The sequence below is a fragment of the Grampus griseus genome (assembly GCF_964374135.1).
Source record: "Grampus griseus genome assembly, chromosome: 7".
Lineage (NCBI taxonomy): Eukaryota > Metazoa > Chordata > Mammalia > Artiodactyla > Delphinidae > Grampus > Grampus griseus.
Window position 1 is genome coordinate 102,065,038 of NC_139001.1, and position 13,787 is coordinate 102,078,824.

The 13,787-nt window shown below is 46.8% G+C and overlaps 1 protein-coding gene across 1 annotated transcript in view; it reads right to left on the bottom strand.

Moving 5' to 3' along the window:
• CCDC93 (CCC complex scaffolding subunit CCDC93) overlaps window positions 1-13,787 on the bottom strand; it is an 88,071-nt gene that overhangs the window by 16,501 nt on the left and 57,783 nt on the right. The window contains exons 13-18 of the mRNA XM_082658006.1: window positions 9,934-9,996; window positions 6,242-6,315; window positions 5,054-5,135; window positions 4,178-4,249; window positions 2,861-2,914; window positions 1,315-1,377 (exon numbers count right to left, since the gene is read on the bottom strand). Of these exons, the coding sequence (XP_082514132.1) occupies window positions 1,315-1,377; window positions 2,861-2,914; window positions 4,178-4,249; window positions 5,054-5,135; window positions 6,242-6,315; window positions 9,934-9,996 (408 nt within the window). The remainder of the gene's footprint in view (window positions 1-1,314; window positions 1,378-2,860; window positions 2,915-4,177; window positions 4,250-5,053; window positions 5,136-6,241; window positions 6,316-9,933; window positions 9,997-13,787) is intronic.

Genomic DNA, 13,787 nt, shown 5'->3' on the forward strand with positions numbered 1-13,787 from the left:
GGACAAATTTGACTCCCTGGAATTTAGCCCAACAACTCAGCAAAACAAGCACGGGCCAGAGAAAGGAAAAAGAGGGTCCCATTGGCCCCTGCAGCCCCTTGGCCGCTCCCCCCCAGAACCTGGCCTTCCTTTCCCAGAGAACAGAGAGAAGGCCAGGGCCAAAGTGCAACACAAGTTAACGCTTGGCTTTTGAATGTGCATGAGCCAGAATCCGGCAATGTAAAAGATTGTATAACGTAATTTTGATCTATGTGAATTTAGAGCCAACTTTAAAACTCCCCATATTTGATGGCCTTCTCACAAACCCCTAAGGTTATCAACTAAGACAGCTAAAGTGGGCACTTAATTTAGGGGAAAGGTACTAGACAAGAACACAATATTTTTAAATCTACCTTATCCTCCCCCCGCCACATTTTTTTAAACAGCTATGAGATATAATTCACAGGCCATACATTTCACCCAAAGTATACAATTCAATGGTTTTTAGTATACTCACAGAGTTGTACGACCATCACCACTACCTAAAATTGCAGAACTTTTTCATCACCCCAAAAGAAACCCGTACCAATCAGCAGTCACTCCCATGTCTCCCCACCCCTTACCCCCACCATTAGGCAGCATTAATGCACTTTCTGTCTCTACAGGTTTGCCTCTTCTGGACATTTTAACAATTTTTTGTAGTTTGCAGAGTACAAGTTTTACAATTCTTTTGTTAAATATATTCCTAAGTATTCTGTTCTACTGTAAATAAAATTTTCTTAATTAAAAAAACAAAAAGGGCTTCCCTGGTGGCGCAGTGGTTGAGAGTCCGCCTGCCGATGCAGGGGACACGGGTTCGTGCCCCGGTCTGGGAAGATCCCACATGCCGCGGAGCGGCTGGGCCCGTGAGTCATGGCCGCTGAGCCTGCGCGTCCGGAGCTTGTGCTCCGCAACGGGAGAGGCCACAACAGTGAGAGGCCCGCGTACCGCAAAAAAAAAAAAAAAAAAAAGTACTGGACAAGAACATTAGACCTCTAACCTTCGCTCCAGCACTTACAAGCTGCTTGTACTTCACAGATGTGAGTCAATTTGTTCACATAGAAGATGAGGCTAATAGCTACTTTCCACCCACCTCAAATCAAACGAGACGATGGTGAAACAACATACCAATGTGAGGTGTTATAACCAACATAATCCGTTGAGTTACACTCCAGATAGGAGAGCGAACAGCAGCTTTCCCGAGCCTCCCCAGCTCTTAGATGCTGAGGCTTTCTACCTCTGCTATAGGCACGCAAGCCTAGTGAGAGGCATTTACTGGCTCTTGTTTTCACTCACCTGTAGTAAACGGATCTTGTAAAGCTTCTCTTTCTCCATATTGTACCGTCTGTCTAGGTCTTCCTGAAATTGGAAAGAAACACAATTATCTGGGAAGAGGAAATTTTCATGTTTTGATGAAATCTTTTGAAGTTGGACAGTTTTTATATATCTCCCTCATCCTGAGGCTCCAAATTCCTTTTTTCAAATGGCCGAGTTCAGGGTCGGGTCCTAAGTCCCGGGAGACCCTTGACACTCTTTCACATCACTTTATGACAACTCTTCCTTCTTCCGGGACCCAGGCTGCATCCAGGGTTCTTAAGTGAAGTATCCCTCAAGTCCACGTGCCCTTTCCTCCCGCACCAAAAAAGATCCATGAGGAGGAGAAGACAACCGTGACTTAAAGAGCCTGTTGTTCTCTGTCTCTGTGTTTGGAGGTGATGATGGCTTGCTTCCTGCATTTCTGTTTAGACCTGCACTATCCAATATGATAGCCAACAGCCACAAGCGGCTATTTAAATTTACGGTAACTAAAACTTAAAAATACTCAGTTTCTCAACTTCCCTAGCCACGTTTCAAGTGTTCAGTAGCCACATGTAGCTAGTGGCTACCACACTGGACAGCAGAGACAGAGAACATTTCCACCACTGCAGAAAGGCCCTTTGGACAGAGTTGAATTAAAAGAGAGAAACTAGCCCCTCGCTGAACCCAATGGGGTAAAAGACAGGGCTGGATGGGTTGCTGAACTGGGGAAAGCTACAGTAGTGTCAGAGGTGCCCCTTCCCCACTGTGTGCGTAAACACACACACACACACACACACACACACACAACCAGCTCCTCCATGGGGCTCAGCTGCAGGCAAACCTCAACAGCCTTCACCATGGGAGGCCAGAGGTTCACTCTCTAGGAGCCTCTGAGGGCACGAAGGGAAGAGAAGCCCTAAAGGAGGAGAATGTTAGAGGCTTTCCTGTTTCTCTCTTCCTTCTCTTCTTCCTTTTCTATTCCTTTCTCCTAGAAGCACCTGTTTAACTCAGAACAGGGGTCCGCAAACTACAGCCCAGCAGCTAAATCCCACAGCCCTTGGGTCAATTTCGCCTCTGTGCCTAGTTTTGTAAATAAAGTTTTACTGGAATGTAGCCATGTCCTTTCACTTATCTATAGACTACCACGACCACGGTGGAGCTGGCCCACAAAGGTGACAATATTTACTACCCAGCCCTTTACAGGCTGCTGACCCTGGAACACAGTCCCCCCGGAGAGAGCTCTCTCCCTATGCACTGCTCGCCCCTTGGAGCCTAGGCTGTGACGGGCATGTGTGGACCACACAGGCCTGTCCCCTTCCCGGCTCAGATGCCAGGGTGGGGACGGCATGCCTTGTGCCAGGTGCCGGCCGTCAGGGCCGTCCCCGGGAGGTCCTGCTCCACACATGGGGCGGATGCACGAGATGGAGCCACGCCCTGAGAGCCCGAAGACAAGGAGGTGGCCGCAGACAGGACGAAAAGACGCGTGAGAAGCTGCCACACCAGCAGAGGACAGCGGCGGTCCTGAGAATGAACAGGTACTTACGTTGTGCGTCATGGCAGGGGTTAGGGCACCGTGCTGCTCTCCCCCGGAGAGGGTCTGCAATAAGGAAAAGTTAAAAAAAAAAGAAAAAAAAGAAAAAAATGCTTCTCAGGAAAGGGATGGGACAGAAAAGCTGAGGGTCCAGATGTGGGGGGGGGGGATGGGCAGACCACGTCTGAACAGGGCACAGCCTGCACACGAGCCCCAGATTTTAAATTGTTCTTACATACCTGTCAGCCACACACTAACAAGCTAAACTCTAACTGTCTTTGAATGTGAGTCAATCCCTCTAACAAAGTGTGACTGCTAAGAAGAGAAACGCCATCCTGAAGGTCTGTGATTTGTGCAAACCCAGAGGCTGCTGAGCGCACGTGAGCCTCCGAGCTCAAAGTCTTAGAAACAACTGGAAAGGCTGGATGTGGGTGGGTGGTCCCAGGACACCACCCACTGCACGGCCACACTCTGCTATCCCCGTGCCAGTCTTCACGGCTGTGGCTGGAGTGGCACAACCCATCATGACAGGGAGGTGGCACCTCTGAGGCCCATCTCCCCGCAGCCCTGGTGGAAAGCATCTGGACTCATGCTGGCTGCTTGGACAAGTCCCCTCCCCTCTCTGAGCCCCAAGTTCCCCATTTCCCCAAGAGAGAGGGTGCAGTCGATGGGGTCCAAAGCCACACCCAGCTCTCACATCTTAAGCACAGGGAGCCTCAGCAAACAAGCCTTGAATAGAGTGTGAGAAGGGACAAACCACAGTGATCCCTACAATCTAACTTGGTGAGAGAAACAGACTTATTTTTCTGTCCTTGTCCACACTAGCTCCTTGGAAGGTCAAGGTGTCTGTTCCGACAGCCAGTGGGCCGTGTTCCTGAGCCCGGGATGCTCCCGGGCTGCCAGAGCTCTGACCTCACATCCCGTGCTGCTCTCTGCTGCCTTCCTGTGTCCCCGGGCAGGAGTGCAGGGTGAAATGAGCAAACTGGCACAGAATTTACAGGCAAATGGGACGAGTGGGAACAGAGCTCAGGGGGCTCCTGCAAACACCCTGTCCCTAACAGAGGGGGCAGCCGGGCTTGTGACCCGTTAATTCTTATCTGGAGTTGCTGCTAGCCACACCTATGGGTGCTTTAACCCATAGAAGGAAGACAAAGGACAGGGACAAATATTGAAGAAAACTATTTGAGAAATGTGTGTTCAGAGGACCAGGCTGAGGGAAGTCTGGTCTTTTTCGGCACCAGACTCTTCGCTGTTGAGTCCTCTAGAAATCCTTTCACGGTGGAAGTCACACAGCCCCAGCAGACTGGAGCAGTTCTCCACAGCCCGTACCTTTTCATCTCTGCCTGGAGCCCTCTCAGCCTTCAGGTTTTCAATTTCCTGCTGCAGCCGGGCCATCTCCTCCTTTAAAAGTAACATGAACATTTGCAAGATTTGGACAGGCTAGTAATCGGAGGCAATTATTTACCTTGATCTAGAGTCTTTTTTTCACTTTTCGTGAGTTTACGTGGAGTCAGAAAGTCCATTAGGCAGTAGCTCCCCAGATCCCTCCCTGATTTTCAGCCTGGGAAGGTTAACTCAGGAGGATACAGGCAGCTGTACCTCAGTCAGAAGGGGCCTTTCTTCCTAAAGGGCAGGCGAGGCTTGCAGTAACCCCTGGGACACGGAATGAACGAGTGGCTTAGAGCCCAGTCCAAGCCTCCTTCTTGGTGCCGACCCTTCCCCACCTTTCCTGGGACCTTGCGGCCCGGAGCCCTGCCTCACCAAGGCACTCCTCCCCTGCCACACGGCCCTGCGCAAGTCAGACCAGCTTCCGGATGGCTCTGGCGCTACCGGACCACGAGGTCTCACGTGGCAGAACACGCAACATACAGACACGCCAGGTTTTCAGGGCGGCCCTGGTCTCCTAAGATGCTATGCCTTTCGCACTTTGTAAGACTTTTCTTTTCAGTACATTTGGAAATTAGAAAACATCGTTTGTTAGACTGTGCTCTCGGTCTGGGGGTCTGGCACACCTGAGTCACTTGCGGGGTCCTCAGAGGGCACCTACCATAGTCCTCTACTCCTCTCACACACTGCCACGTACCCGCCTGGTGAGCCTGTTTTTCCGACCGCACCTGGACAGGACCCTCGGCAGCGCGAGAGAGGGAAAGCAGGAGGTTTTACAAGAATCTTGTTTAACATCTGCCAACACCAAGCCACACTTACTCGACAATGTGCTTTAAACTCCTGTTCCTGACTTTTCAGATTTTCATTCATGGCTACAAGGGCTCTCAAGTTCTGCAGGATGCTGAAAAGAAAAGACCAAAAAATGACTGACTTGAAACAAACTATTATGATTTTATGAATCACGGGGAAAACCGAGACCCCAGATAAAAAGGGATTTCTTTCTTAATTTCCTTGTCTCTCCCAAGAGTGTCTAATGGGCTTCCCACAAATGGTTATGACCACCCTTTAAATGACATTATTATTCATTTATAAGCTGAGTCCATCGGGCCACATCCAAACAAACACTACAGAATTCAGCATTAAAATGTCAGCTGCAGAAACAACAAGGAGTTTTAAGATTACTGTATATTTTTAATGATACTGATTACTTAACAGACTCAGAGCACAGACAGTATCGTAATTTTAATATTTTTCATTTCCCTTCTGAAAGGAAACGAGTTTTAAGGTCATTAAAAGCACTAATTTGAAATTTAAAATGTCAAGTATCTAATAGTACTTTGCTCCACTTCATGAAAAGAGGGTTTCTAATCATAAAGCCAAGTAATCTGTAGGTACTTCTTGGCTAAAAATGTCCACCAAACCCAGAACTGCTCAATCTGTGCCTGAAGCAGGTATTACTTCATGATTTCACTCAAGTGAGTGACACTTGGGAGATTTCACCACCCACACAGTTTGGTGCTAAAACGGTCAAATGTGAGTGATTATATTTAATTTAAATGGTCTAAATACAATTAATTGAAAAATAAAACAAAACACAAAAACCCAGCAGCTGTGTCTTGGTCAAAAAAGACTGTACCTTCACTCCCAAAGGACAGGGCTAAAATGTGTGCTGTTAAAACCTGGTAACCATGGTTGACTCTAAGGGAGGGGGGCAAGGGCGGGAGGAGACTTTTCGGCACACGTCCTTTTGAACCTTGAATGTATTACTTAGTTTTTAAAAACAGAAAAACAAAACACAAAACGAGCTGTTCCTGACCCCAGGGGGAACTGGGGGGCGGGGAAGAGGAGGCTAACTCAGAACCCCCTGGGCAACAGTCACGGCCCAGATCAGCGGTGGAGTAACTGAGCGGCACGGGGCCAGCAGCAATGACCCCCAGCTCCTCAGCCCGGTGCTCAAACCACCAGAGAGCTTCACGGAGAGAATAAGCACATGCTGAACCCTCTTACCTTGGGTCAGCTTTGGCTTCTACCTTCTCAAGGGCGGCCTGTTCCTTGTCCAGTTTCTCACCGTAATTCTTGAGCTGCGGGAGACAAGGAGGCACGTTGTGGGGACAGGAGACGTCCTCTCCTTCCCGGCTCACACCTGCACCCCTTTCCTGACAGCCCACTGGATTTGGCTGTATGTTGAGAAAATAGGTGGACGAGAGGAAGACGATGGGGGTGGAGGGACAGCATGGAAAGGTCAAAACCAGACCCTTCTTGACACATTCTGTTGGTAAATGAGACCTTAAAGGCAATACCTTTAAATCACAGCAGCAAATGGGTGGAAAGCCAAAAGTAATGCTGACAGCAGGTGTCTTTCAGGAGGAAGAGGTAAATAACAACAGTGGCTGTGAGAGACAGACCTGGGTTTCAATTTCAGGATACCACTATCATGGCTGCTTGACAGGGGCAGGGTTAAATCTCCCATCTTGAAAAATTCCACTTTCTCTTTCTGAGTCAGACAGTTGGGGGATTTTAAAAAAGAAATTTTAAAGAAATTCAGATTTTAATTTTTAAGGTGTGCAGATCTATCCCACAATAGAATACTAAGCTGCTATTAAAAAAAGAAAGAATAAACAGCTCTTTTATGATGATCTCTAACATCTACTGTTGGTTGAAGAAAACAACATATAAAACCATGATTCCAATGTGCTTCCAATGTGTGTAAAGGAATGTACACATCGGATGTACACAGGTATAAAAGAACCTACATGTTATTTGTACATGCATGAAAATTTTCTGAAAAGATTCACAAGAGACTGGTTACCCTCTGGAGAGAGTAGCTGTTTGCTTGGGTTACAGGGGGAGCACCCTTCATACTTCTTGAATTTTGAACCATGTGAATGGGTTACCCATTAAAAAAAAACAAGTTAAAGAAGTTCTAAGAGTTCCAGCTGAAAATGGAAGACCAAACACAAGCTGCAGCGAGCTCCTCTTGCCTCAAGTCCAGGCGATTCTGCTGGATCACAGGAGGTGGGTACCTCGGGGACAAGGAAGATGGCAGCAGACAGGAAGGGCCTGTGGAGGACTGCCGTGTGGACCCAGAGGACGCAGGAAGGCCTGGGGTGCAGGGCTGGGGTCTGTATCAGGATGAGCCAGCGGGCTACGCAGTGAAGCCTGGCTCCCTTAACCCAAGGGCTGGCGCATGGGTCCCAGAGGCAGGGCAGCCCCCAGAGAGCTGGCAACACTCGGCAGCAGACACAGTGCCCCAGCCCCGAACAACAGGTACCACTGGCTGATCCCACCAAATAGTGGGACCCAACCTTCCAGAATAGTCACTGCACCAAATGGACACAGAACCCATACAGTTGGTCACAGAAAATTTCAGAATCAACAGTAAGCACACCATGAAGAATTATCAATTCTTTTATATATATCAATTATATATAATATATATAATAATAAAAAATTATATATATATAATAATATATCAATTATATATTCAGATATAACCATAAAAAATGTTTCAATTCAACAAATGAATTCTGATCTGAAGGAATAGTTTATAGATCAAGAAAAACTTCAGACACAGTTAATGCCCTCAGAGAGGCAGGAGAGGATACTGCATATTAAAAACAGAATTAACCTCTCACGTACAAAATCAAAGCTGTGATTGCTGAAATTGCAAGCGCACAGGCTAGAACCTGGGGGCCTCCGCTAACGCAGGGGCCTGCGGCAGCCCCCAACCCCCGGCCACACGTCAGGGCTCCCGTCTGTCCTCTGCCTTCCGTGCTCTGCTTCACTTTGCCTAAGTTTACTGGGAAGGCAGATCTTCCCTGTTTTCCAGTGCTACTAGGTTATCCTGCAAGGCAGGTTTTGCTGAACAGGTAAAACCTGGGCACACTGGCATGAAAGGGCTCAGAGTGCTCATTCTGCCCAGTCCTTGCCTTGAACAGATGAGAAGACTGAGGCCCAAAGGCAAAGCTCATTACTGATTCAGGTTCACAGTGTTCAGGATTCTGACCAAATCTGTCTTCTCTATAAGCTGTTCAGCACTAGGTTTTGGAGAGCCTCCCGTTTTTCTAGATGGGAATTAGTTTGACTGCCCTCCTGGACAGCAAGCTCGCTAAGAGGTCAGTGGTGCCGGACTGTTAGCAGTGGAATCTGAACGGCCCCTCTGCTTTAGTTTCTCCAGCTGCAGAACAGGGATATCAACAGTGTGTTGCCAGGGTTGTTATGAAGATTCAATGACTAATACAAATGATGTGCCCAGAGCACACCCAGCACACTGTAATGTTAGCTGTTACTATTATGTGAGGACAGGAAGACTATCTCCTACTATTGACTTAACTCATACCTTCCACCTTTCTAGCACATGTACAGGGTTCAAAAAATATCTGATTTAGTGTTTAATACCAAAAGTGACTTGATAACCATTCTGGATTTATATCCTAAGACAGTTAAGTGTTTAGGGAAATTGATATGAAGATGTTTTGCCTTTAATCTCTTCCAGATTGTTATAGAAAGATGGATCCATGACTTGGCAAACTTCAAGCCAGGGACTGTGTAGCATGAAAAGTAGGACAGCTGCAGGGGTTCCACCCCAGGAGTTTGCCATCTAATCCAGAAGGAATGGAGTCACAGAACAGTGTAAAGAAAGCTGATGTGTCCAAATGCAACACAGGCACCTTTAGAAAGAATTTTTAAAAAATTCCTCTAATTGTCATCTTGCGTCTGCCCTTTTCAAACATTCTGACAATAACTGAAGCCACCAGTCCAGGTCAGAATTACAAAGCTTTGTCAGGTTTATAGCAAAGCAGTGAACTAAGTGCTGCATACTGCTGGATAAGTGACAATTTTAAATGGGCAAATTTCATGCGAAATTAAAAAAAAAAAAAAAGGGACTGCCTTGGCTTCAGAGATGCCTTTGAAGGCCAGTCCCGCTTCCACATGGTCCAGAAAGCACTAGGTGGGGCCCTCGCAGCGAGGCCCTTGTAAAGTACAGCTGTAGCCCGAGCACGAAAATCACAATGGGGAGAGCTCTTCAGACCTGGGTGAGGATTCACTTTCCGTGGAAAGAGGGACAGAAGTAAAAAGAACTAAATTCCTCGCATGACAGAGCTAGTACCACAAATGTTTGTTTTCCTCGCCTGGCTTCTGAGGCAGTCGCCAGTGGGAGGTAAGTATGCTGTGATGCTGATGGAGGACCGCACAGTCACCATCTGGGTCAGGACACGGACCACAAGGTCAAACAGACCCACAGCCCCTCTTCCATTCCGCCTAGGAGATCACCGGCAATTGTGAACAACGAATTATACCCTCTGTAGTCGTGTCATCTCACAAAAAGAAACCTCCTCTCTCTCACGGAATCCAGTGTTCTGGAGCAGAGGCCCTTTGCCGTGAATGACCCACCGTGTTCTTCAACGTGGCCGCCCTGCCTGTCTGTCAGGCCCACTGTCCTCAGGAAGCTTCCCGGACCCTTGCAGCCCACAGCGACCTCTCCCACCCAGACTCTGATGGTTTAGAACACGGCAGTGTGGATAAACTTATGGCTCGAGTCATGCGCTACCATGTGATTGTCCTTTGTCCCCAGATGGACCTGAGCCCTGAGAAGGGGATGGTGACCCCTCCACACGGACTGATGATGCAGGCATCCCATCAGTGTTGCAGGTCAAACGATTACCAACAAGACCCATGGAGGAAGGAAACCTGCTCACCTCTGTCAGTGTTTTCTTTTTTTCCTCATATCTGGCTTGTAGGTTGGTACGACTTGCCTGCAGCTGTAAACGAAAGATAAAAGACATCTGTTCTCATTTGAGCCTCACAATGGCACAGATTTGGGAGGTATCCACATTTCACAGATGAGAAAATGGAAGCTCAGAAAGATTTAAACTAAACAAATATAGACGTTTTTGACTCAATTAGCACCAACTACATGTCAGGTGATATACTAGGTTTCCTGCGTAAATTCTAACAGTGAATCCTTACTACATTCAATGGACGAAGACATTACCCTTATTTAACATAGGAGGAAATAAAGACTCAGAGGGGTTAAGTTACTTTACTAAAGTTTCGTAGCTGATAACTGATAAGGACTGGGTTCAAATTCAGGTCTGACTTCTTTGTATGGCTACAATCACTTCAGTTAACAAACAGAGAGATGGAAGGAGGAGTAAAAGAAGGAGAAGGAATAAAGCACATGGTCCATGTATCCCGTTCACAGGATACAAACTGCATTGCTGCACTCAAGAATCTAGCATAGAATTTGACTGGATGGCAGACAATGCCAGATAGAAGAAAGGATTCAGGACTTCAACATGCGGAGAAAGAAAATGAACTACCTTTACTGCTCCAAGTTATACAATCGTAAACTTACATCTCAAAAATGTCATTTCCCTTTTCCTTACAAAAAAGGTATATCTTGTGCTGTCTATGAACTTAGATATCTGAAAACATTCCATTCAAAGCTCAAAGCGTTTGTACATTTCTACTTTTGAAAAGGGGATGTGGTAGAAAACCACAGTTAGACTCATCAGACACTTTGGTTGTTACTGGTGTACAAATTAACAATGAGAAATTGTATTTTGTATCTCAACGATTATTTCAAAATAACTCAGCCCATTAAAAAAAATTATTTATTTATTTATTTATTGGCTGTGCCGTGTGGCTTGGGAGATCTTAGTTCCTCGAACCAGGAATTGAACCCGGGCCCCAGCAGTGAGAGCATGGAGTCCTAACCATTGGACCACCAGGGAATTCCCAACTCAGTCCATCTTTGAACCTGTAAGCAACCTATTAAGAATTATGTCACCTTCAAAAATCATTACTCTTGGGCTTCCCTGGTGGCGCGGTGGTTGAGAGTCCGCCTGCCGATGCAGGGGACACGGGTTCGTGCCCCGGTCCGGGAAGATCCCACATGCCGCGGAGCGGCTGGGCCCGTGAGCCATGCCCGCTAAGCCTGCGCGTCCGGAGCCTGGGCTCCACAACAGGAGAGGCCACAACAGTGAGAGGCCCGCGTACCGCAAAAAAAAAAAAAAAAAAAAATCATTACTCTTAAACTGTGCTTCTAGTTACCAGTCTCCACAACTGATGAATTTCCAGCCAGGCCTCTCAGGAAGTCACCTCAAGCAGAGGGCAGGAGAGAGAGAGGAGGGAAGCAGGGGGCTCTGGCTTCTTGCTTTTCAAAGTGTGCCAGCTGTGCAATGAGGACTGTTATTAACCTGTCTGTGTCACTAGTAGATGAGGGCATTTCTGGAGAAAGTTTGTTTTTCTCTTGAAATTCTAATGACTTAACTCTTGAAGCACCAGGAAGAGTTCCTGCTATTTTCGTACCTGCTTCACCCACCTTCCTGCCCCCCTCTCTCCCCTGCACCCACCCACCCATCTGACATTTACCCAAGGCTCTGCTCAGATGAGGTGTGCAGTGGAAGGCAAAGAGCACGGCACAGTCCTTTCCCTCAAGGAGCCGAACCAGTAAACTGGGGATTAAAGTATAAGAAGAGCTGGGCCAAAGATGGGCCCCGGGGAGGCCAAGGAAAGAGTCCGCTTGCTCATGAAGGAAGGAGTCACCGACAAAGACACACGGGCGCTGGATCCTGACAGGGAAGACACCTCTTCTCTTTAACTAATCACAGATCTGCCCAGCTTTTCTCTAACAGGGGCTGTCCCAATAGCTTAGCTAAGTTTTTGTCTTGCTGGAGTCCTCCGTGATTCTCCCATCTCCATCTTCTTCTTCATCATTAACCCCGAGACTTACCCCCCAAACTTCAGCTGCTAGTTAACACTTCTTTCTGGATTCCTCTTTCTTCAACCTCGGGTTTCTTGTCCGCTATCTACTAGCTGCCTTCCTGCTCTCTGCCTCTGGCAGCATATTCCCCTACTGGACCATGTTCTTTATTCCTCCTCCTTCTTTTACTCCTCCTCCCATCTCTCTGTTGGGCTAAGGCTCTCTCCGTGGTTCTCAACACCAAGGCCGCAGGAGAATCCTGGTCACTTTCTACCCTCATGGCCTTGTAGGAGAGGTTCTTGGATTTAAAGAGTTTGGATTTTCTCATATACTATTGGTAGAAGTATCAATTAGTAAAACAATTGGTGAATAATTTGACAGTTTCTAGAAAAACTGAAAATGCATATTTTTTTGATCCAGCAATTCCACTTCTTAAAATCCGTTTTACAGAAATATTTACATATCTGCACAAAGATGACTGTACAAAGACGTGCATGGTAGCATAAGTTTACAACTGGGAAAAAATCCCTGGGGAAGAAACCTCATAAATAGAGGACAGGTGAAATAAACTACAGTACATATATACTGTGTATATATACTACGTTCTTTCATCAGAAAGAATGAGGTAGATCTATAGGTTCCAGTCTTGGTTCCACTGCTAATAAGCTGTGTGACCACAGGCAAAACTGCTTCACTTCTGTGTCTCAGGTTCTTCATTTGTAAAATGAGGGTAATAATAGTACCTCCTTCACAAGGATGTTGTGTGAACTGAATGAGTTAATTTTTTAAATAATTAATTAATTTTTGGCTACGGTGGACCTTTGTTTCTGTGCATGGGCTTTCTCTAGTTGTGGTGAGAGGGGCTACTCTTTGTTGCTGTGCACGGGCTTCTCATTGCGGTGGTTTCTCTTGCTGCGGAGCACAGGCTCTAGGCATGCAGCCTTCAGTAGTTGCGGTGCGCGGGCTCAGTAGTTGTGGCCTTAGGGCTCTAGAGCACAGGCTCAGCAGTTGTGGCGCACGGGCTTAGTTGCTCCGCGGCATGTGGGATCTTCCCGGACCAGGGCTCGAACCTGTGTCCCCCTGCACTGGCAGGTGGATCCTTAACCACTGTGCCACCAGGGAAGTCCCTGAATGAGTTAATTTTGAAAAGCACTTTGTAATTACTCTAAAAGAAAGTCCTTATTAGACATTACTATTACTGACAGAGAGATATCTGTGATAAAATAAGTGAAAAACAAACTCAATTTTTATAACCAGACAACCCCCTCTCCCCAGGTGAATGAGCATATGTAAGAGCTTGCAAAGCCTAGGAAACAGCGGGTTGCTCTAGGGAATGGGACTGGTTGAGAGTACAAGGGGATTCCCATTTTTAACTTCATACAGTTCTATACTATTTTGTTTATTTACAGTGAGCTTGTATTATCCCTATAATTTAAATTTAATGAGCTGAAGCATTTAAATTTATAAAGACAGAAAAAAATGATGTATTTGTCTAGAGTATGTCCCCTCATCACTACCTTCAGACCCCTGAGAGCAGAGATCGTAACTTGTTCTTCTTTCACCACCATGGCCTAGTTCAGCGCCCAGCACAGCGGTGCTCAGCTAACCTTTGTGAATTAATAAATGCTCTTCTTGCCCTGTGATCTTCTAGAACAGAGGTTGGCAAATATTCTCTATAAAGTGCCAGACAGTAAATACTTCAGGCTCTGTAGGTCTCAATTCTGCCACTGGAGCTTGAAAACAGCCACAAAACATATGTAAACAAATGAGTGTGCATGTATTCCAATAAAACTATTTACAGAAACAGGTGGCGGCTGGACTGCCCTAGGGCCTGCGAGTGTCGAC